This window comes from Fusarium pseudograminearum, chromosome 1 (assembly GCF_000303195.2).
Source record: "Fusarium pseudograminearum CS3096 chromosome 1, whole genome shotgun sequence".
NCBI lineage: Eukaryota > Fungi > Ascomycota > Sordariomycetes > Hypocreales > Nectriaceae > Fusarium > Fusarium pseudograminearum.
The window spans coordinates 5,279,275-5,302,832 of record NC_031951.1 but is presented as its reverse complement, the minus strand read 5'-3'; the positions used below and the strand labels follow the sequence as shown (position 1 = coordinate 5,302,832).

Below are 23,558 nucleotides of genomic sequence, written 5' to 3'. Positions count from 1 at the left end.
GAGTGCACGATTCGCAGCTACATATTTGTAATCAAGTTAATATATGTTTAAATCCCGAGAGTGTGTTGTATGCTCGTTTATGTACTCATGTGGTGTCGCATTCTCGGGTACATATTGTAGTCAAGCTGAACACTATACCCCTGAATGTTGGATGACACTCGACGATAATTCAGGTGAGAGCCTCTATTTGAAGTCGAAGACACATCCCTCCATTTTTAAGACCTCGGAAATCCTACTAGCCCAAATTTTTGGTGCCTCTAAAACCACTGGCCGTCTGCCAGCTGCCAGCTGCCTAACCGCCGCTACTCTGCCAAAGCTATATCAACCGTGAACGCATCTCTATCCTTAACAACGCAGAGCAGCCTGGTGGTCTGGCGGTCGGAGATTCGCTTCGGACATTCCACACCTCCGGGTACTTGGGATGCTCCAGAGTTGCCAGTGTTCAGGAACCCCTTACCAAGCAGTACGGCACTGGGCAGCGTAGCGCATAGACGCAGGGGAGTTTCTCCGCCCAATAGGCAACCAAGCAGCTCTGTAATTGGGCCCCCTTTTTTGGGGGTTTATTTATTATAAATATGTGTGAATTTGAAGTTGATTTGGAATAGAAAAAGGGTGATGTGGTTGCGTTTCGAACTCGCGATGTTGGCAGTTGTGTTTGAGCGCAGGTACCTTTTGAGTTTTGGTGTCTTGGGATATGAGATGAATTTCAGATGATTGAGCAGTCACATGACCGGTCGGCTGCCTTGAAACTTACGCGGCAGTTAAACTTTGTTCGCTCGCTGGTGATCTGGTCCTTCTATGCATGCTTCCAATGTGTTCTGTGCCGAAGCTAAATGAGATTACCCCTGGGGGTAGATACTCAACCAAGTAGACAGGTGACTCCAACTCGGGATCCGATTGAACAGATGGAAGCGATGGCTTAATACATGTGAGATGATTCATTGCGCCATATGAGGTGAGTGAGTACGCGTGTATGATACCAACAAAGGCTTTTAACCAGACGGAGGTGGTCCGCAAATCAGAGTTTATAAAATATTGAGGCTCGTAATCATTCCTTCAGCCAATGACATAGGATGGGAATATCTAAGTAGCCTAGAGTCAATTCTACGAAGCTCTAGATAGCTTTGGAAAGCTCTGGATAAAGTTAATCCAGTACGATGTTATATGCAAAGCCATTGTTCTTGGTACACGATCGTATTTGATCTCATGATAAGCTCCTGTCATGACTACCAAGGTACCCATGATAGTTTTGAGAACTTTTGTTCATTACTTGGTCAAATGTCCTCCGATATCCTACGCAGGTGCTCTGTGTTGAGGAGAAAAGAGAGCTTAACTTATATCCCATGAACCTTATTTCCAAACTTTCGAATCATCAAAATTGGCATGATACTCATATGCCGGACCCAATATCATTCCTTTGTGCATGTAGATGCATCGACAGAGTATCCTTACCAGACCTTTCGACCAGTCTGCTCTGCTTGCTATGCCTTTCTGCGCCTATCATCATAGTTCCTGTGCCAATAATCAATGTAGATGTCATGATTTCGTGTTGCATGATACGTATTCCAAGTCTACATGGTGTCCCTAACACCCAAACACCCAAACATCCCCGATCCGAAAACCATATAACGATTGAGACTCACAAATTTCTGCTCGGTGATCTCTTTTGACATTTATCCCACTTTTATTCGTCATTTCATAGCAAGTGGCGTTAGGTTTAAAATGCTATCTCCGTGTTCGGACCTCAACCAAAACACCACAAGCTCAGAATCGCCTCTCTTATGGTGTACCACGGCCTTTACTTTTCACGATATCTTCGTGACTCAGTCGGCTGTGTTGAATCATGAGGCCCACCATTAGGGCACAGCTTAAAAAATATTTGCATATAAGGAGTCGTTTCCTCCTTCCCAAGTTCATTTCTTTCTACATCTCCTTCATCACATACATCTCCTTCATCACATACAACTCGAGTTCCAACCTGCATACAAGGATCTATCTGCCATCTACCAGCATATTTACCAGTATACCTACCAGAATACCTACCAGCATATCTACCATCATATCTACCGGCATATCTACCATCATATCCACCAACATAGCTGCCAACATAGCTACCAACATAGCTGCCAACATAGCTGCCAACATAGCTGCCAACATATCATCTGCAGTTACATTCTCCCTTTTTCACTTTCTTTCTTCTGTACATTCTCCCATCTTTACACAGTTATCATCCAACATACTCTGTCATGGAGTCAACGCGACACCAGACAGAGAGATGTTAGCTTACGCCTGATCACCCGCCAACACACCCTACATAAAACAGGGGGTTCTCAACAAGCGTGAGCTGGCGTCTCGCCGTGCTGTGTGGGCCATTCATTGTACATCACCATTTACTCACACGGCATCACTACATAGCGCTGCTGTGCATACCTTGTTTCTCATTTTGTTTCAAAACCTTTTCTTACCAAGGTTCCTTCGATTCATACTTCCATCAATCTCCCAAAGGCATATCCATTCACCGAAATTCACAGCCTCGGGGGAAAGAAGGAATGAAGCAAGTTTACGGAGACCCAACAGTCTCTGTTTTTGAAGGGCTTTTGGTTGGCATCCGGATATGTCAACCTCCAGTTCTTGGTCACACCTAAAGGTGTACCTACCAGCTTTTTTGCATCTCAGGATTTAAACATGCAAGCTCAGCCACAGAAATGCGATTTAGCGTTTCGCCTTTTATGCATTGCACCAAGGGTGCCAATCCTTCATACCCTCCATTTTGATGACCGATCACCAATCCCAGGTCTGATATGACTTGGAGGAGGTGTGCATACAAGTTAATGCCGACAAGGTCGCCATAAGCAAGGCAAATCCTCTTTACCTTGCTTCATCTTTTCCTTCTAGATCTCTTCTTCTTCCTTCATCTCTTCCTTCTAGGTCTCTAAGAGAGGCTATTTTCTTCACTCTTCAGAGAGGGAATTTAATTCATATCCTCCGGGGGCTTTTTCCTGCGGAGGGCAACCAATCCGTCGCCTGCGAGCTCCCGAGGTACATTGTATTCTGTCTATCGCCCTGTTTATGTCCTCTCACGGTCTCCTCACTTGTTCTGGTTCCATTTGATGGCTTTCAGAGAGCCATCTATGGATATTGAACTGCGAGTGAGATTCATACGGCCTGAGACGACACTGTTTTTCTGCACCGTTTGTTTGATCCAAAACGTGTTGCATATCGAACTTCTCTGGTAGAAGAGAGACAAGTAACTCAGGCATGAGTGATGGTCTTTCAGCCCCCTATTCGAAGGAGGAACCAGAAGCGCAGCAATCAGGTATTGCATTGCGAATTTCACTCATTACTCTTGGTTGTTTTTTCCTGTTGCAATTGTGTGTTTCTAAAAAGATTTTTCTTTTTTTCTTCTTCTTCTTTTATTTTTATTTTTACGAAATTGCGATAAGAGTTTCAATACGAAGACGTGTGCATCACGGAGTCTTCTACAGAAATATGACACATGGAGATGTGGTATTTTCAGTGATGGAAGCCTAATAGCGAGGAATATGATGGAAGGATTGGTATTATGCGTGTACATAGCATTCACATTAGAAGTAGATAAACATGAAGTCGTATATACTGAGAAATAACTCGAAGGCAGCGTGGTGAATGTGTGATAAATAAGCCTCCCATAGCTTTTACAGCCTGTCGTCGAAATAGAAAACTTTACTCCCGAAAAGGAGTGAGTTTCGTTATTAATGTTATAGAGTAGACGTCGTATAAACTTTGGCTAACCAACGTTGGAGGCTATATTCAACCCTAAAATAAAGAAGCGTTGTGATGTGATTATTCCCGAGCTTTTGTTCCTGGATTGAATGCAGGGGCATCTCAAGCCACAAGTGGCGGTGCTTTTATTAGAACACAGCACATGCCTGTTGCTTGAGGCATTACGTAGCTGGACGACCCAATGAGCTTGCAATCGCGTCGTGTCCTTTTTCCGGCCGAACCTCGAGTTTCAAGATTCATGATCCTCATTCAAGCTCCCTTGCCAAACCTCGAGCCATCAACACCAACCGACCTCAATTGCGTTTCTACCCCCGACCCAACCCACCTTTGACAGGTTGTCACTCGCTTTCCCTTCGCTGCGCCCGTAGCAGCTACCACCTACAACAACAACTTCCACCTTCTTATCTCAACTTTGCGACAGCAACCACACCACCGCAATCATGCCTTTGAATCTCTTCCGAGTCTCCGGTACGTTTCGATGCTCCGACTCGATAAATCCATCAAGAATTATCTAACATTTTTATCAGCGGATTTTTCGCATCTCGGCTCCATCTTCATCTTGCTTCACAAGATGGTGCAGCTTAACGTAAGATCCCCCCTGTCAATTTCGAGTGATCAGCAATACTAACAATCATCAGAGCTGCTCAGGTATCTCTTTCAAGTCTCAGACCCTGTACATGCTTGTCTACATCACCCGATATCTTGGTATGTCTTACGACGAAAATAGACACTCTTTGCACCCCCTAACCGTTCGTTAGATCTTTTCTCGACCGACAGCATCTACAACTTCATCTTCAAGATCCTCTTTCTCGGCTCGCAAGGTTACATCATCTACCTCATGACCAACGCTTACAAGCCCACCAACGACCCCAATGTCGACACCTTCCGCGTTCAGTACCTCCTTGCTGGAGCGGCTGTCCTCGCCGTCGTCTTCCCCTACCACTACACCTTTTCTGAGATTCTGTGGGCCTTTTCCATCTGGCTCGAGTCTGTGGCCATTCTTCCCCAGCTTTTCATGCTTCAGCGAACTGGTGAGGCCGAGACCATCACCACCCACTACCTCTTCGCCCTCGGCAGCTACCGCGCTCTCTACATCCCCAACTGGATCTACCGATACTTTTCCGAGACACACCACAAGGTCGACACCATTGCCATTGTCGCCGGTATCATTCAGACCGTCCTGTACAGTGACTTCTTCTACGTCTACTACACCAAGGTCATGAAGGGCAAGAAGTTCAAGCTCCCCGTCTAAGCGACAAGACCGAGATACCTGTACGAAGAGGGCGACAAAGCTCTCGAAATGTGTCCCATGTTCGCTGACACAGTAACGATGAAGTAGCCAAAAGGCAAGACAAGACCGCAGTTTTGGTCACGACAACTCCGGCTTCAGGAGATGCATGCACGGCGTTGGTTTGGGAGGTCAACAAGGCGGTAATCACAAAGGCGTCGCCGTTTGGCTTGGAGATTTGAGGGAAATGATCGTTGATTTCAATGCTGTAACCAGTCAAAATAGAGAGTTGTATTTGTTGAAAATTGTTGTCAATTGCTGTCGCTCAATGGCGCAGTTTAGACTGCCTCTGAGAGCGATAGAATACAGCAGTTTATGAATAATTGAGAGGAAATTCACATGAGAAACTCACAGTGCTTGTTGTTAGCCTCCGTTAATTAGCCCATTAAACGTCTTGGCGCTCTGCGGCTCATGAGCAGCCATGACATGCAATCACGTGACACCATCTCATTAACGCGTTACCTATACCCAGCCTTTAACTTCAACATCCAAAACCACATATCGCATTCATCAAAACCGTCAATATGGCTAGTGATGCGCCCGAAAAGACTGCAGAGCAGACCCCTCCTGCGCCAGAGGTTCCTTCTGAGGAAGCGCCTCCAGCACCGACAGTCCCCGAATCGCGATTGCCGACCCGCAAGGATGTCTCCCTACGAGAGTTCTTGAACAAGATGGACGACTATGCACCTATTGTACGATTTTCATCCTCTTGAAATCCAACAATCTAACACCTTGTAGATCCCTGATGCAGTCACCAACTACTACATGACCAAAGCTGGTCTCCCACCACCTCCACAGACTGATCCTCGTCTCGCGCGACTACTCGCCCTCGCGACACAGAAGTTCATCGCAGACATCGCCGCAGACGCCTACCAGTACAGCCGAATCCGCGCATCGTCAAACACCAATAATCCTATGGGCTCTCTTGGTGCGGCTGCTGGATTCCCCATTCCTGGACAACCAACGGGCCAGCCTGGAAGCAAGGACCAGACCAAAGGCGCGCCCCTTGGTATCCAGCGACCGGGTTACGGCGGTGGTGGCCAGGGTGGCAGCCAGAACAGAACCGTCCTTACGATGGAGGATCTGGGTATGGCTGTCGGAGAGTACGGCGTTAACGTCAAGCGAAGCGAGTTCTATCGCTAGGTTTTGTTTCTTAACTACGTGGATACTTGATTGCAAGGCGTTACGGTATGGCGTTCACGGAAGGACTTGGGTCCATAAATGATATCAGGATCAGCACCAGCAGAATCAGAACTGGTTGCAATAGATCGCCTTTCAATGTGTATCGATCGATCCCTTCGTTGAAATCATTGCTCTAGTGATGTTACATGTAGTTTTCTTTTTGTACATGGGTATGCCCAGATTCCAGTTCTCATCTTATCCAAACAGACTACCTCTTGTCCCAAATGTTGGGCTTTCTCGTACTATAAAAACACCATCATCAGTATGTCTCGTTAATTCGTTTTGAAATGTCTAGCTTACGGTGCAAACTCGCCAAGCTTGTGTCCAACCATATCCTCAGTGATGGTCACCTCGTGGTAATCCTTTCCATTGTGCACCTCGAACTTGAGACCGACAAAGTTGGGCAGGATCGTGGCTGATCGGGCTTGTGTTCGGACCGGAGGCACCTTGTCGCTGGTGGACTTGGGCCAGACAATGGGGAGGCTATATCGCATGTTAGAAACGGTGGGCAAATCAGTCGATATCCGGTCGGAAGGCTTACGGCACCAGGTGTGGCCCTGTCGACGAATGTTAGCAATTGACAAACCCCTGAGACGCAAATTCAACATACCCTTCCACACGGAACGCTTGAGAAGAAACCGTGTCGCGTGCATTATCGCTGGCACATGTCGTTCTCGAAATTTCAGGTCGGCATCACCAAGCTTCACCATGCGACGGCTCAAACCGGGGTGTTTTTCCGAATGGTTAGTCCGGTGGCACACGTGACGGCCTGCGAATAATGATAGGCCTAGTGGTAAGATGCAAAAATAAGCAAGCAGGCGCCTACTCTGTAACGTGAAGAGGCTGATTAAATTATTCCTTCTCCCCATTCGACTCCTTTTTACCCCGGCTTTCGTCAACACGTTCCTGACGGCTCTCGGCACTTTGTGGCTCATCAACCTGAATCTTGAGATGATTTTGTATAAACGGAAAAAGAATCCCACCAACGAGATAAAACTGCATGTTTCAATCACGGACGATGAGGACGATCCTTCCAAAACATTGTGCAATTGATTGCGTCAACTTGATCTGTTTGATTGGGAGCTGAACCCAAGACAGGACAAGTCTGATTGATGCCAAGCCAAGTTATCTGAAGTTGCCAAGACTATCACTATCGTACAACCTCACTTTAACAATCACAGAGTGAAATATGTTTCTGCTATATAACTTTCGGCATTTACAGCTGTTCTCGCGAATGTTTCCCGTCGGCAATCCGGCGTGTTGATAAAATATCAGGGGCCATTAGCTTCTGTTTCAGACAAACAAACAGGGAATACTTGTCCACCCAAAATGGGTCATGGAAGGGCATGTTCCTCTTCTTCTCCAGAGTCCGATCGAAACTTGGAACAGATCACCCGAGTCCATGCCGTGTGGGCACACGGAAGAATCATCGCGAATGGGATGGATTGACCTGACCCATGTTGTATCTCATCTTAATGAAGGTCCTGCAACCATGCGATGCCGAGTTGTAAAAGTTGGACACACTATGGAGGTGTATATAAGGCCGCTATATATCCCAAATTGTTTTTGGTTCTATGTGGCTCGTTGACCGGTCCTCTTACAATCCTTTAAAACAAGAAACAAAAGTTCTCAGTCTCTCTCTTTACCTACAGCAAATATGCGTTTCACAGATCTTCTTCTCGCCAGCGCCGGCGCTACACTTGCTCTGGCTGCCCCTTCCACCGAGAAGCGTGCTGCGGGCAAGTTCCTCTTCACCGGTTCTAACGAAGCTGGTGGTGAGTTTGGCGAGACTCAACTCCCTGGAAAGCTCGGCAAGGACTACATCTGGCCTACCACAAAGTCCATCGATGTAAGAATTCATTCGTCATAAATCATGGCTCATACTGACTTTGTTAGACTCTTGCCAGTACCGGTATGAACACCTTCCGTGTTGGTTTCCGTATGGAGCGCATGACCCCTAGTGGCATCACTGGTGCTCTTGACGAGACCTACTTCAAGGGTCTTGAGAGTGTTGTCAACCACATCACCAGCAAGTGAGTAGCCGCCATCTACACCATGCGAAGACATGTCTAACAAACACAGGGGCAACTTTGCTGTGATTGACCCTCACAACTATGGCCGCTACAACAACCAGATCATCCAGAGCACCGCCGACTTTGGCGCCTGGTGGTCCAAGGTTGCTAAGCGCTTCGCCAACAATAAGAACGTCATCTTTGACACCAACAACGAGTACCACGACATGGAGAACTCTCTTGTTGCCGGCCTCAACCAGGCCGCCATCGACGCCATCCGCAAGGCCGGCGCCACCTCCCAGTACATCTTTGTCGAGGGTAACTCTTACACCGGTGCCCACAGCTGGGTCTCCAGCGGCAACGGCGAGGCTCTCAAGAACCTCAAGGATCCCCAGAACAAGATCATCTACCAGATGCACCAGTACCTCGACTCTGACAACTCGGGTACCCATGCCGACTGTGTCAGCAGCACCATTGGTGTTGAGCGTGTCAAGGAGGCTACCAAGTGGCTCAAGGATAACAAGAAGAGGGGTATCATCGGTGAGACTGCCGCTGGACCTAACACTCAGTGCATTGAGGCTCTCAAGGGTGAGCTCCAGTACTTGCACGACAACTCTGACGTCTGGACTGGTTGGTTGTACTGGGCTGCTGGACCTTGGTGGGGTGACTACATGTACAGCATGGAGCCTGAGACAGGTGCTTCTTACGTGAAGGTTCTCCCTGAGATCAAGAAATTTATCGGTGCTTAAGAGGTTCGCCTTTAAGTTCTGATAGGGTTGGAATGGAGAGAGTTCTGGCTGGCGATCATTGTTACAGTATATATTTGCTTGACGTACATAGTTCTTGCACAAAATTTATCACTTATCTATTAAGCATGTTTTCCTAAATCAACTTAAACAGACCATCATTCTAAAAAGAAAATAATCATTTAATTGTCTTCGGGATATCACGAAGATTGACCACTAGAAGCACAGAGTTTATGCTACCCACTTAGATTATACTTTTTAAGCCATTTATATTTATATCCTAAGAATCAAGAAGCCAATGTCTCTGCTACTCACTAAATTGTTCAGAAATAGTGGTTATATACTCTGAAACTGCTCTTTGCATCCACGAGACAACTACCGTTGCATTCGTGTAAGTGATGCAGGGTAGGCTGACTAGACGCCATTAATGGTGGGGTATCACGTGGAGTCTCGACCTTGGGATGGATGGGAATGGTGAGCGGGCGTCCCCCAAAAGAGCAATTAGGGATTGTCCGGTTCAAAACCACCAAATTTCTGGCATCCCTTTTACATCGCCATTTTAACAGCGTATCGTTTGTTGTTACAAACTCATGCGATTCGAACAAAAATAATACAAAGCCGCAACAAACGGCATACGCCTCTTGCACGACGCCCCTGCCTGCGTGCTACTATTCCTGGAAAGAAGACACCTTCGCTCTTGGCCAGGTAGATAATCTTTAACGAACAAAAACCCGCTTTCAACCCCGACGCTTGACGTACGATTGACACCTCGTACTTTACGACTATCACCTACACCTAGCGACCCCAGACCGATAAAAAAATTCGATGCCCAGCGCAACGGCTTCCGGAGCTGATGCGGGTGGTTCGGCTCGATCTCGCGATCACAAGCAGGGTAACCAGGGACGAACATTTACACCGGACCAGGAAGCAGCAGTTATCCGTATCCGAAAATGCGAACCTACTGCATTTTATGACGTCTTGAACCTCGAGACTGTCAAAACAACATGTACCGAATCCGAGATCAAGAAGGCTTACAGGAAGCAATCGCTTCTTACCCACCCCGACAAGAATGGACACCCCCATGCAGATGAGGCTTTCAAGATGGTCAGCAGGGCTTTTGGAATTTTGGGCGACAAGGAAAAGAGGGAGAAGTTTGATAAGTTTGGCGGAGACCCCGATAGTCGATTTGCCAGCGCTCAGGCAAACAACCCTTTCTTCAACCAGCGAGCCGGTGGTGGCATGGGCAGAGGTGGACCGATGTTCCATGATGACTTGACTCCCGAAGAGATGTTTGCCCGTTTCTTCGGCGGAGGAGGAGGTGGCTTTGGCGGCGGTGGTGGCCCATTCGGAGGTAAGCAGCACCGATTGACCAAGTTGTGAGACTCGTACTAATATCGCAGCTTTTGACACAGGTCCCCAATTTGTATTTAACTTCGGCGGAGGACCCGGAATCAGGGTGCATCAGTTTGGTGGAGGAAGGCCAAGAACGAGACCTCGAGAAGCCGCTGGTGGCGCTCGACAGGAGGAAGGCAACGCCTTTCAAACCCTCCTGGGTTTACTGCCCATTATCCTGTTCTTTATCCTGCCCATCATCACCTCATTCTTTTCGGGTGATGCTGGCACGTCGGCGGCATCGAATCCTCGCATGGTTTACGACAACCCTCTACATCCCTACACTCAGGAGCGCAAGATGCCGAACCTGAACACTCCTTATTACGTGAACCCCGACGAGGTGGCCAAGTACTCCCAGAACAAACTCAACAAACTCGATCGCACAGCTGAACATCAGCTGCTGAGGCATCTCAAGGGCGAATGCGAGAATGAGTTGATGTACCAACGGAGGTTGGAGGATGCGGCTACGGGATGGTTTTACCAGGATCCCGACAAGATGGCGCTCGCACAGTCATACTCAAAGCCGTCTTGTGAACGATTACGCAACCTTGGCGTCAAGTTCTGAGGATGTGTAGACGGTTTAAAGTCGAGTCAGTGATGGATATATATATGTACCTTTCTTGAATAGGAGTCGGCGTTGTGGCATTTCTGGGACTGCATGGCGACGAAGGAAACCGGACCTAACTAACGCGCAAGGGAAGGGAGAGTACGACGCCCATAATCAATTATGTATCATTCAGCGTATAACTCAAGGGTGTATTTCCTATGGAGAGTTTGTGATTTGCACTCCACGCGATCGTTACTTTGACTTGAATCCGTAGTCATGATGAAGTTGGACCCTTGGCCTGAGCGTTTTGGCAGTTTATCCATTAAACGGTGGATGGGGCTAACGGCTAGGTTGTCTCTGAAGTGGAGGGTCGAGGTGGCAGTGTCTATGTGCTTCATAGTTTGATTTTGGTCTGACTTTGTTCTACCATTTTACTATGAATGTTGGTGACTCCGTGTTTGTGTAAGTCGTTCATGTCTCAGAATGTCTCAGTTTTCATCGCATCATGTCTATGCGGTCAACCTCGACCAAAGGACAATGAGAGTCGGGGAGTGTGGTAAGATGTCATACTATAGTTGCTAACCCTGCTGTGTAAGCAGTGAGTTAGGCATCCATCTACTTGAAGTACATGGTATTTCCTTGTACGTTGCAAAGTCCGTCTCATCAAAAGCAACGGGAAAAGAGGCCCACGTCATCGCTCCCGTTACGGCCCGTGGCTGTGGTAATCAAGTGGCGGGGCAGACGCAGACGCAGACGTATGCGTGCACTGAAAGCTAAGGCTACAGGCTAGACCACTGGCTAGTTACAGCTCGGGCGGAGGCATCCGATAAGACACCATCAATTAGCACCAGCACCTGCCATAGTTACAAGTTACAAGTTACAAGTTACAATTCAGCTCCGCACATGTCAGACTTTCCTCCTCATTTGCTTCCAGAAACCAAGAGATAATTACCCATCTCTTATGATTCGCTTCTCGCTTCACAGTAGCTTCTATTCTTAACGAATTGCTTTCTTTCACATTGCACCGCCACCTACAGAGCGGAACGGATCTAGTGACGACACATCTCCCCACACGAGCTATTGCTGCGACAAGCAAGGTCGAGGGAGCTGCCTGTGAGAAGGGAGAGCTGTAGCATTGATTTATTCATGCGAAAAAGACCCATTCTGCGATAACATCCCTCTGCTCCCGTTGCAAATACTCATCGATTTTCATACATACAGTGTGCAACGCTTCCAACAGCTGCGAATCGCTCCCCCGCAATTACTTGCGACAGTGCATCAGGTCGCAACGACAAGGGTCAAAGGCCGGTCTATTCGCATCCTCTTGACATGTCCCTCTGACATTTGAACTTGACCACCCCGAAATTACATCAATTGAAACTAGATACGAAAGGATGTCGAATAATCCTTGGGCCGAAGGAGGGAATGACAATGGCTGGGAGGATGTTGGACCCCGCCGCAACGGCCAGCCCGCTTCAACAACAAACCCTCAGACCATTCCTACAATCTTAAGACCCGGCGGCGCCTTTGATAACCAGGACGAACAACAGGCATGGGGAGAAACCAGAACACAGCCGGGCGACCAAAGAAACCCCCAAGAAGCGCCCGGTGCGCTAAAACCAGACAGAACAGGAACAAATCCCTTTCTACGGAAGCAGATCCCCCAAAGACAGGAAGAGCCGCCCACCGATACTTTTGCGAGATTGGGTCTCGATGAGCCCAACACAAACCCATGGCAGCCGGCCATAGATGCGCAACGTACTTTACTACAGCCACAAGCACCAGCGCAACCAATTCCAAGTCTTTTGGACGATAACATTCCCAGAGATAGATGGACGCCAACGCCGGAACCATTGCCTGCTGGATCGCCAGGCATGGTATCGCTACTATCCGACAGAGGATCTTCCGCTTGGGATGAGGATCCATTAGGGAAGAATGAGAAACCGCCTGTGCCACCTATGAAGCTCTCCGAAGAGATTACTGGAGACACAAGTATATGGGATGATGCAAGTGGTGAAAAAGGAAAAGCCAATGCCACGAGCGAGGCGAGGTCAGGGTCGCCTGATGATTGGAATCTGATAGAATCAGAACCTGCAACAAGCCCCATCAATGAGCCATCAACTGAGAAGCCTCCATTACCGCCCAGGCAACCAACGCTGCCAACAGATGGGTCATCTTGGAGACCTTCCAGAGACCCAGTCGATGGTAAGACTGAGACGTATCAGATAAAGAACATTCATTGGCATGACTCCAGCTCGTCAAAGAACCCACGAATATCCCCAATTTTAATCCAGAATGCAAACGGGCCCTGCCCTCTTGTTGCTCTGGTCAATGCGCTTACATTGACGACGCCTGCCGATATTGAAGACACTGCCCTTGTGCAAACCCTTCGATCAAGGGAACAAGTTAGCTTGAATCTGCTCCTGGATGCTGTTTTCGACGAGCTCATGTCACCGCGACGAACCAGCTCTGAGGACGCATTGCCAGATGTCGGCGACTTGTATGCCTTTTTACAAAGCTTACATACTGGCATGAATGTGAATCCGCGCTTCATTCCGACAGAAAGCATCCAAGAGGCTTATAAGCGTACTTCGTTGACGCATCTGCATCCTGCCGAACGAGGAGATCTGATTCCAGGAACCTTTGAGAATACGGCTGAGATGGGCTTGTATGCTACATTCTCGATTCCGTTGATTCATGGATGGCTACCACCAAAGAATGAACATGCTCATGATGCGCTAGAACGACAAGCCGCATCATACGAGGATGTTCAAAATCTCCTTTTCCGAGAGGAAGAGCTCGAACAAAAGTTGTCGGATCCTGATGGTGGGCTTAGCGAGTCTGAGCAGCAGTTGTACCAAGACATCATAATCATCAAGGAGTTTCTGGAAAATTCGGCAACTCAACTTACGCCTTGGGGCATCGAAGTTATTGGCAAGGCCATTAGACCTGGTACTTTTGCCATTCTCTTCCGAAATGACCACTTTAGCACTTTGTATTGCCACCCGCAATCCATGCAGCTCATCACATTGGTGACGGATGCGGGTTTCAAATCTCATGATGAAATTGTATGGGAAACACTATCAGATATCAACGGTGGGAACACGGAATATCTTTCCGGGGACTTCCGGGTTGTAGGTTCAGGCGGCGCTGGTCCCTCGACGAGCGCAGGAAACTATTCCAGCAATGACGGCGGAGAATGGACGACGGTACAGAATAGACGCGGAAAGGCACCAGACGCTGGTGAAGCTCCGATGAGCCCAAGTGCCGAACAAGAAGATCGGGATTTGGCTCTTGCATTACAATTACAAGAGGAGGAAGAGGAAAGACATAGAGCAGAAGAGGCACGGAGACGAAGGGAGAGCATGCTTTCGGAACAATTTATTGAGCAACAAGCTCTTCAACCGCCAAACGCAACACGTGGAAATCGCGGAGGTCGAGGAGGTCGTGGAGGAGGTCAACCTGGTAGAGGAGCTCCACGAGGTGGAGGTGTTACACGAGGAGCAGGTGGTCTCGTCCCTAGCCGCAACAGTTCTGTCAGCGCGCCCACAACAAACACGATCAACGCGCAGCCCAGAATACCTACCCAAAGAGTACGATCACTTATCCCGAATCAACCACCTCGGCCGGCAGTGTCGCGACCAGCGGATGAAGCAGCAGACGATGCGCCGCCATCTTACGAGCAGTCGGCACACGATAGAACGTACCAGCCGCCGATGGGACACCCGAGTCATCCCGGTAGCAGCCCTACAATATCGAGACAGACAACGGCTGCGAGCGTGAACCCATCGATGCCGATGGGGCAGAGACCCTTTGTTCCTGTAGGCAGACGGCCAGGGGTAGGGGTGAATGGTGCTCCGCAGAAGGAGAGGGATTGCGTTGTTATGTGAGGAAGAGGATGATATGAGAAATTCAATACGACAGTGAAGGGAATTTAATGGGTAATTCAAGCATGGCGTTTTTCTGAGATGGTGTATTTTATGTTGCAACTACAAGGTCGCAATATAAAGTATTATATATTTTTTTGACTTTCAATCGAGCCCTGTGCCTTTTTAACCTTATTGTTGAGAACAAGGAGATGTTAAGAAGGTTTAGGTTTCGATTGAGATCCAGGAAATGTATAAATATTTTGTATTGTGAGCTTGTAGTTGAGTGTTGATGGAGTCTTTAATCTGCAATAAGAGTTCGAATGGATATGCTTGCATACGACATTCAACTCTGTTCCACATAGCATTAGAGGTTCAACAGTTACTACGCGATTAATGAGTTGCTTGAGAATAACAGTTCGTTATTTGTACACGAGTTTCGTTTGTTGTCGAGATACTTGCTGTGACTGATATATATATGTCGTCTAAAATGGCAGGCGGTGGAGAGTGTCAGAATACTGTTGCACAGTTACCGCTTGGACTTGATTGACATCATGGAAGGAAGGACAATCTAATTTATGCCGTTCATCAATTTTGTTCGTACGAGAAAGCCAATTATCAATTCACCTGACGCAACTTTCAATTCTACTCCTGAATTTTCTTTTTCCCAGTTGTGTTGTTGAGACGCATACCCCCTACCCCTAGTGTGCTGCTGTCATCATGGCTATTATTGAAGGGTGGTTACCACCCACTCGGGAAAACTACAATCTCATCTTTACAGTCTGGCAGATCGCTTATCCAGTGGTAAGCAAAGGACCCCTAAAATCATGTGAAATCATACGTTTAACACAACACAGATTGGTTCAATGCAATGGCTTACCAAGTGGTATGGCATGGGCAAAACTTCAGTCTCCAGTTGTCTTAACCTACCAGGCCGCATAGGCTGGATGACTATGGAAGCTCCGGGTGCTTTGACGCTCATGTATCTGATGAAAGTTCTTCCTGGGCAACATGGAATCGACGATCTGCCGTGGCAGAACAAGGTCCTTGCGGGTTTGTTTGTAAGTTGATAGAGTTCTCCTCATCCCGTTTACCTTGCCGTTGTGGGAGAGGGGAATGTTTGCTGCCGAGGTAGCGCCCTCCTCATGAGGAGTAAAAGGAGGCTAACACGGTCGGGAATTCAGGTGATTCACTACTCTTACCGCGCGGTCATGTTCCCCTTACTACAGCCGTCCATGTCGCCCTTGCACATTGCGGTGTGGTTGCTAGCTTTCAGTTTTCAGATGTTCAACGCGACTTGTCTGGGCTCGTGGCTTGCAGCTTACGGGCCAGTCACAGAAGAAGAATGGTCGTCTCAGTCATCAATCCTGCAGTTCTCGGCAGGAATTCTAATATTCTATCTTGGCCTGTCTGGAAACTTTTTCCACGACGAAGAGCTCCGTGATATCCGCCGGCGGGAGATGCAGCGTCAGGAGCGCGTCAAGCTGGAGCAGAACGGTAACAGCAACGGCAAGCAGAGTAATGGTAATGACAAGGGAGCGGAGAAGCACTACCAGATTCCGCAGGCGGGCCTATTTCGGTACGTGCTGTTTCCGCATTACCTGTGCGAGTGGGTAGAGTGGGCTGGGTTCTGGATGGCAGCTGGTTGGGGATGCGGGCCTGCGAGAGCGTTTCTCGTGAACGAGCTGTTCTCGATGTTCCCTCGGGCTGTGAGGGGAAAGAGATGGTACGTGGAGAGGTTTGGAGAGGACAAGGTTGGCAAGAAGTGGGCAGTTATCCCGGGAGTTTGGTGAGCTAGCTAGGTGTATGTGTGTATGTGCTAGGCATGCTAGTAGATTGATATGACAGCTGGGTTGATGAGTTAGTGGTGTTAGTGGTGTTTTTGTGAATAAGCATAGTATGTATGTCTATGTGTGCATGGATACGGATACTATAATGAATGACTACTGCCGGGCGAGTAAAAGAACCGATGGCAAGAGCCGAAAGGGAACAGCCGAAAGTATGAATTGAGATGTGATAAAATAATAGAGTTTTTTTGTTGTATAATCGGTAGATGGGTGGGATATGTTATTAATTACCGTTTTGTACTACTATGTGTGAAATAGGTATGTATGTAATATATTTGTATGGAGTATATTGATTGTCTATGTTTGTTGGAGATTTTACTTGCCGACTCCAATTGCCGATGGGTTCTTGGCACGGACCAGAGTGACCCTCCAACTCCGCATCGAGAGCTTGGATGGACCATTCAGACCAACAAAATTACCCCAGAAATCCGGGGGAAAAGGCGAAGAGTCGAGAACTAATCCTACTAAGTAAATTAATCTTACGATTTGCTTAATTCATGTTTGATTTGTGGACTCGTAGAATCTGGGGAAGACGGGAGATGGTGAGATCAAGATCCTGGGGAAGGCCTGTTTGATACTGGGGGGGATAATTGTCCATGTCATGTCGGCAGTATTGATTGATACATACATGCATGTACGTACTTTTGTTGGAGACGTTTTTTAACCGTATTGCCGAATATGTATAATGACTGTACAGAGATTGGTTACATTTAAACCGTTATTCTCCACGTGGTGATAACTGACAAGTGCCAATGTCGAATGCATACAACTGCTGTGTTGAGTAAGGATAATCAATTCTCCAACAAGCAGTGTTAGACTTTTTGTTTAAACTTAGTCGATGATTCCCCGCATCGGAGGATACCCAAGTAGAGTTATTATCAAGTCAATTTCCTAGCTTAACTTACTTTTGAGCTGGGCATTGACATTTATCAACTGTCCGAGTTGACAGAGACTGAGAGATAATGACTGACTCTTTGACACAGAACTAGACAGATAACAAGTCAAATTAGCCGAGACAACCAATACACACACTTCTACCACACAAGAGGGTTCCATCAGCGGATGAAAAGGAAAATAGACAAGAAGAAAAAAAGGTCCAATGTTGCGGGGGAAGCCATGCCGAATGCAACTAAAGACCCTTGACTAGACTCCTCCTCTACTGTAACTAGACCAAGTACAGGGGGGGCAAAGCACATACACACACACACACAGACATTTCCTCTCTTCTCTTTTGTCTCCTTCTAGGATCCTAGTTCTAATTCCTCGTGAGGGGAAATACACACCAGATTTCCAAAAATTAGACACACCCTCCAATTCAACTCTATTCAAGAGGAGACGAAGAGGGGTTCGCTACCGTTTTCCCTATAGCACTTATCCCGACACGGTAGCCCGAGGTGCTATCAATTCCCTTGGCTTTTGCTATATCAACCAAAGCTCCCCTTATTAACAACCATTCCCCTTCCAATTCTGATCTGCAGTTCACTTCAGAACACAGACTAGCTTTGTTTCTTATTCTGTTTTATTATAACAAGCTCAAGTCCTGTCTTCTTTTTTGGATCTGTTCACACAACACCACCACCAACACATCTCAAATAGTCAATCATGGCTACCTCTTCTGATAGAGACCAGGAGAAAGGCTTCGATGAGAGGTCTGAGATGAAGGATATCTCTGGGGTTGGCAACACTGTTCATGATGCTGCTGGTCATGGACACACTGCCACTGACGCGTGAGTCTCGACTCATCTCATCTTAGTCGCAACTCATACTGACATACCACACAGCTACGGCAACGCTCTTGTTCAGTTCGACCCAGCTGCTGAGCGACGACTACGATGGAAGCTCGACTTGTACACTGTCCCCACCGTCGCCGTCTTGTATCTCTTCTGCTTCATCGACCGTGCCAACATCGGTACGCCGCTCTCATCCTCAACTCACCTCCGCTCAAACATTCTAACACATTTTCTCCAGGTAACGCTCGTATTGCTGGCATGGGAAAGGATCTAGACCTCCAGGGCTACGACTACAACAAGATCCTCTCCATCTTTTACATCTCATACATCATCTTCGAAATCCCCGCCACCGTCACCTGCAAGTGGATGGGTCCCGGCTGGTTCCTCCCACTCACCTCTCTCCTCTTCGGTATCGTCAGTGTCGCCACGGCCTTTTGCAAAACCCAGGGCGCTCTCTGCGGTGTCCGCTTCCTGCTCGGAATCTTCGAGGCCGGCATGCTTCCCGGAATCGCTTACTACCTGTCCCGATGGTACAAGCGCTCTGAGCTGACTTTCCGTCTGTCGCTCTACATGGTTATGGCTCCTCTGGCTGGTGCCTTTGGTGGTCTCTTGGCCAGCGCTATTCTCAAGCTCAACCACTTTGGAGGTCTTCACACTTGGCGCATGATCTTTGCCATTGAAGGTGTCATCACCATCGGTCTTAGTCTCCTCGCCTTTATCACCCTCACCGATCGACCCGAGACGGCCCGCTGGCTCACACAGGAGGAGAAGGAACTTTGCATCGCCCGAGTAAAGTCTGAGCGTCTTGCCCAAACCGAAGTCGTCGACGGTATCGATCGAATCAAGCTCTGGCGCGGTGTCTCCAACCCCATCACTCTCCAGATCGCCTTTATTTTCCTCTGCAACAACATCACCGTCCAGGGTCTCGCCTTTTTCCTCCCCACCATCGTCGGAACCATTTACCCCGACTACAGCGTTGTCCAGAAGCAGCTTCACAGTGTGCCTCCCTACGCTGTCGGTGCCGTCTTTGCTCTTGTCTTCCCTGCCATCAGTTGGTGGGTTGACAGGCGACAGATCTTCATCATCATGTCTGCTCCCACTGTTATCATTGGTTACGCCATGTTCTTGGGATCTGAGGCCGCTGGTGTTCGATACGGTGCTTGTTTCCTGATTGCCAGCACTTGTATGGTTCTCGGTACCATGACAAACGCCCACATCAGTGCCAACGTTGTCAGTGATACCGCTCGAAGCAGTGCAATTGGTCTCAACGTAAGTAATACTCTAAAACTCTGTCTCAAAACCTTTACTCACACTATATCTTACAGGTCATGTTTGGCAACATTGGTGGTCTCATCGCTACTTGGTCTTACCTCGACAAGGACAAGCCCAACTACCCCATCGGCAACAGCCTCAACTGTGCCGCAGGATGTCTCATCTTCCTCATCAGTATCTCTGGATACTTGTGGATGAAGTGGGATAACAACCGACGCGACAAGAAGAACGTCGAGCAAGAGCTGGCAGGTCTTTCTCCTGAGGAGATTGCTAACCTTGACTGGAAGCACCCTGGTCACAGATGGCACAACTAAGAATGTGCGTCTGCATGCATGTATATGTTATATAGTTTTGGATATTAGCGGATGGCATTTATATGTTTTTGGGTTTTTATTATTGGATAACTAGCCAAGAAGGAATCATCAGAGAATTTGCAAACAATGAACAGTGTCGTTATTCTCTACCAACGTGCCCCTAGTGACGTTTATTGCATACTTTGCTTTCAGGGTATTAGATAAATCAGCCGCTAGAAGCATCAGAGATGAAATTAGTAGGGTCAGCTTATACTATTTGGACTAATCTTCTTCGACTACTTATTTTTGTATCCTGCGACTGAGGGGTCAGCGTTTCTGTTCCCAGTGGGACATGACTACCCTTGCCACCTCCCACACAGACAACAAGCGAAATGCATACACGATCATACAGAAAGGTCAAAAAAGGTCCAAAATGCAAAAAGAAGATCTGCGTATCGCAGATGGCTGGATCTCTCCCGCCGGGAATTGAACCCGGGTCTCAAGCGTGACAAGCTTGCATACTGACCACTATACTACGGAAGATAGGCAGTTTGGAAACTGCTGTAGTTGGGGGGGTTGTTGACGATCGGTCCATTATTGGTTACTAATAGCCCTAGCAGCAAAAAAGAATGCTGGAGCGTTGAGTTTACTCATACGAACAACCTCAAAGTCTACTTATCTTAGTTGCGTAAGTTGAGTTTGTAACTTTTGGGTCGCTTTAGGGAAATACTGTTATAAAAACTCCTCTGTTCTTCTTCTTTTACAAAGATCAATGGTGTATTGTCACATATAATACAACTGGTGGTGCTCACTAACACATATTTCAAGCAGTTAAAGTGAGTTCCTATGATCCGACAGCTAAAGAGGTGTTTTTACATGTTGGATAGAGACTACCATATCAGTACTCAATGAATAAACTCAAGAATAACTCCGGTTCCATCTCAGTTCCGGGCTGTTCAGTTCCGTGGTCAAAGCAATTCTTCCAACCTCCCGTTCTGGATAGATATCGCCAATTCGAACCTGGACATTCTTAATCGTTGCAAGTTGATCAGAACCGCTCCTCCCACTTCCGATTTGGGGCAAATCAATAAATTGAGAATCCCTTGTAAGACCTGTAATACTATCCAGAAAGTCGGGTGCCTTGATGCGTTGACGAATGATGCTGTTGGCAATAGCGCAGATCATCAATATCACAGTCGAAAGCATTGTCATAGCAAACCACGGTTTGCTTAACACGTAGATATCCCTTTCGAATTCCTTCCACAATGCAGTGGTATTCTGCCAATGTTCAAATACTAGCCCCTTTCCGCCGACTAGTACATCCAACGGATACGAGGACATGATGATGGTGTTTAGTGCAGTTGCAAGTCTTCTTTCCAAAATCTCTGTTGGAACAGCGGTGAAACATCCGAGATCGGTCGTCGTGCGATAATCACTATTGGTATAAACCCCAGGAGAACGCCGGAACAATCCTGGAGGATCCCTCAAATACGTCTCTAGAACGGTGGACTCTTCTGGATCTTGACTTGCACCCATGTATGTCAGTTCGATAAGAATTTGTTTAGGCGACTCGCCATTTGAAAATGCCGTCAAGTTGCCCTTGATCGGATATGAAGGCGCATGTCGAACCCGATCAGCCTGACATACCAAGCCAGCATCGACTGCTGGTCTGTTGCAAGTAACTTCCATGTCGATGTATGAAGTGCTGATGTCACATGCTTGAATCATTGGCGTTCTTTGCGACTCCTGAGCAGTTATTTGATACCAGCATGAACCACCCATTATAAGTTGCAATTTAGATCGTGGCGCAAAGGGCAATGGGCCATCAAGATGCTCTGCGGTTACTGAGTTATTAGGGAAATCGAGCCAGATGTTCCGGAGACCGTTAGATGATGCTTGATCGATGAATTGCCCTGTTAAAGCATACTTAGAACTAGTATCATGCAACCATAGTGCTCTCGAGCTGTTGCTGACCATTTCGGTTCCATTGAAAGCTTTCCCACAAGAAAGAGTCATATAACGGGAATGCACTTTCATGGTTGAGTTTCCTGGTCCTTCAGATGAACCATTTCTGATAGGCAGCCCTATCAACGAAGCGTAAGGGACGATTTCATCGTCAGGAACTGGTATCCAAGCATGTGGGTCATCGCTCCTGTACTCTGGCAATAGTTCAATGAAGGGGATGCGGATGTTGCGCCAGAGATCTCTGCGTCCACTACGTGAAGCCTCCAATTTCCCCCCAAGACCAACAATGGCATCGTGGTAGTTTGGGCTGCTGCTATTGGCATGAGAGACTAGCGTGTCCTGTGTCGAAAATGAGGCAGAAAGAACGGTTGTCATGTCGTAGATAAGGGATAAAGAGGGAGATGATGCACTATTTACTCCACCCGTCCCATCGAAATAATGTTGGTAGATGTCACTTCTGTTGTTGCCGAGATAGTATGCTGCTGGTTTTTGCATTGATACAGGATTCTGATGGCGATGCAATGAACGAAGGGCGGCTTGACCTCCTAAAGGACTGAGGGACCATGCTGTAAGAACAACTATGGCCCAGCTACCAATCCAACCCATGGTTACAAAGTTCTTTAGAGCAGATGCCGTGGTCTGACTGGTCAATAGGAATTCCAGAGAGCCTAGTGTTAAACCTCGTTCGGCCTGGAAGAGTGCAACGGTCTTTAGTACTGGGCCGAGAACTGCCGCGAACAAAATAGGCCACAGCGTAGAAGCGACACTAAGAATCTCAAGTACCGCGTCACCGAACGAAGACTGCGTCTTTCCATGGAGATAACCCATTGCGGCGAGGAGAGCTATGGTTCTGTCAGTGCTTGTGCTTCTCTGACTTGGGTGACATACTAGCATAGACAATTGGAAGGACTAGAAGGGGTATGGAAACACCCACTCTCCTGAGCCACGATGGCGAAGATTGTTGAAGCGATTCTCCAAGGCTATCGGAATGAACGTCAGAGACGTTTTCAGATGCCATGAGGTTTCGCAACTCCGGCTTCGTGGTTTCTTTCATGATGAAGGTGACACAATATGCTAATGATATCTTTGAAATGTGAGAGGAATGTGGAAGATATAGGTTGACCCAAGATAAAAATTTGCGAGGGACTCCTTTTAAAGGACCTTTATTGCAATACACTCGATTATATTTTGGCCACTAAAACTTGGGCCTTTGATTAAAGGTGAAAGAATGAATACTTTTGCTAAATCTAGTTGAATCCAGTATGTTTTTGATTGGTCCCCTTTACGTTTTGATTCAGCTTCTCATGTTTCTGAGATGCCTCGAGTTGTATTGCATGGCTGTCATAGTTCTCTATTGGTTAGTCTTTTTTGTTTCATGCACGATACGCTGAATCTGTAAATTGTGTCACTTGGAAAAACGACAGCCTGCTTTAGTGCTTCCACAAGATGTGTCTTTACAGTCGATAGTTCCGACGTCGATCAGCCGAGCAACCAGACTTCATAATCGTTCAAAATACAAATCGAGACACTATGTACAAGCAGCTAAGTAATTTCCTGGCATTAAACAGAATCGCCCTACAATATAAACGCCGGCGGTCATTCAAATGTCGTTTGATAACTGATGGATACTAAATTCCGCCAGCTATATATATGTAT

At 47.4% G+C, this 23,558-nt stretch overlaps 9 protein-coding genes across 9 annotated transcripts, besides 2 other annotated features; 7 read left to right on the top strand and 2 right to left on the bottom strand.

The window, feature by feature from the left end:
- Positions 1-1,990: 1,990 nt before the first annotated feature.
- Positions 1,991-2,160: a microsatellite.
- A 1,228-nt stretch (positions 2,161-3,388) lies between these two features.
- Positions 3,389-3,427: a repeat region.
- A 775-nt stretch (positions 3,428-4,202) lies between these two features.
- Positions 4,203-5,014, top strand: FPSE_07002 (uncharacterized protein; the record flags this gene model as incomplete). Its single annotated transcript, XM_009260120.1, has 4 exons — positions 4,203-4,230; positions 4,290-4,348; positions 4,401-4,467; positions 4,521-5,014. 4 exons carry the CDS (start codon positions 4,203-4,205, stop codon positions 5,012-5,014), a joined length of 648 nt encoding a protein of 215 aa, XP_009258395.1.
- A 560-nt stretch (positions 5,015-5,574) lies between these two features.
- Positions 5,575-6,193, top strand: FPSE_07003 (uncharacterized protein; the record flags this gene model as incomplete). Its single annotated transcript, XM_009260121.1, has 2 exons — positions 5,575-5,742; positions 5,789-6,193. The coding sequence occupies 2 exons, from the start codon at positions 5,575-5,577 to the stop codon at positions 6,191-6,193; spliced, it is 573 nt and encodes a 190-aa protein (XP_009258396.1).
- Positions 6,194-6,528: 335 nt separating this feature from the next.
- Positions 6,529-6,885, bottom strand: FPSE_07004 (uncharacterized protein; the record flags this gene model as incomplete). The annotated part of the gene is made up of 3 exons (XM_009260122.1): positions 6,529-6,715; positions 6,774-6,789; positions 6,843-6,885. 3 exons carry the CDS (start codon positions 6,883-6,885, stop codon positions 6,529-6,531), a joined length of 246 nt encoding a protein of 81 aa, XP_009258397.1.
- Positions 6,886-7,889: 1,004 nt separating this feature from the next.
- Positions 7,890-8,993, top strand: FPSE_07005 (uncharacterized protein; the record flags this gene model as incomplete). The annotated part of the gene is made up of 3 exons (XM_009260123.1): positions 7,890-8,081; positions 8,129-8,265; positions 8,315-8,993. The coding sequence occupies 3 exons, from the start codon at positions 7,890-7,892 to the stop codon at positions 8,991-8,993; spliced, it is 1,008 nt and encodes a 335-aa protein (XP_009258398.1).
- An 822-nt stretch (positions 8,994-9,815) lies between these two features.
- Positions 9,816-10,947, top strand: FPSE_07006 (uncharacterized protein; the record flags this gene model as incomplete). Its single annotated transcript, XM_009260124.1, has 2 exons — positions 9,816-10,341; positions 10,391-10,947. The coding sequence occupies 2 exons, from the start codon at positions 9,816-9,818 to the stop codon at positions 10,945-10,947; spliced, it is 1,083 nt and encodes a 360-aa protein (XP_009258399.1).
- Positions 10,948-12,323: 1,376 nt separating this feature from the next.
- On the top strand, positions 12,324-14,819 carry FPSE_07007 (uncharacterized protein; the record flags this gene model as incomplete). Its single annotated transcript, XM_009260125.1, has 1 exon — positions 12,324-14,819. One exon carries the CDS (start codon positions 12,324-12,326, stop codon positions 14,817-14,819), a length of 2,496 nt encoding a protein of 831 aa, XP_009258400.1.
- Positions 14,820-15,515: 696 nt separating this feature from the next.
- On the top strand, positions 15,516-16,588 carry FPSE_07008 (uncharacterized protein; the record flags this gene model as incomplete). The annotated part of the gene is made up of 3 exons (XM_009260126.1): positions 15,516-15,599; positions 15,653-15,856; positions 15,980-16,588. 3 exons carry the CDS (start codon positions 15,516-15,518, stop codon positions 16,586-16,588), a joined length of 897 nt encoding a protein of 298 aa, XP_009258401.1.
- Positions 16,589-18,244: 1,656 nt separating this feature from the next.
- FPSE_07009 (uncharacterized protein) lies at positions 18,245-19,958 on the top strand (the record flags this gene model as incomplete). Its single annotated transcript, XM_009260127.1, has 4 exons — positions 18,245-18,369; positions 18,424-18,551; positions 18,611-19,641; positions 19,698-19,958. 4 exons carry the CDS (start codon positions 18,245-18,247, stop codon positions 19,956-19,958), a joined length of 1,545 nt encoding a protein of 514 aa, XP_009258402.1.
- Positions 19,959-20,855: 897 nt separating this feature from the next.
- On the bottom strand, positions 20,856-22,956 carry FPSE_07010 (uncharacterized protein; the record flags this gene model as incomplete). The annotated part of the gene is made up of 2 exons (XM_009260128.1): positions 20,856-22,744; positions 22,791-22,956. 2 exons carry the CDS (start codon positions 22,954-22,956, stop codon positions 20,856-20,858), a joined length of 2,055 nt encoding a protein of 684 aa, XP_009258403.1.
- Positions 22,957-23,558: the final 602 nt, after the last annotated feature.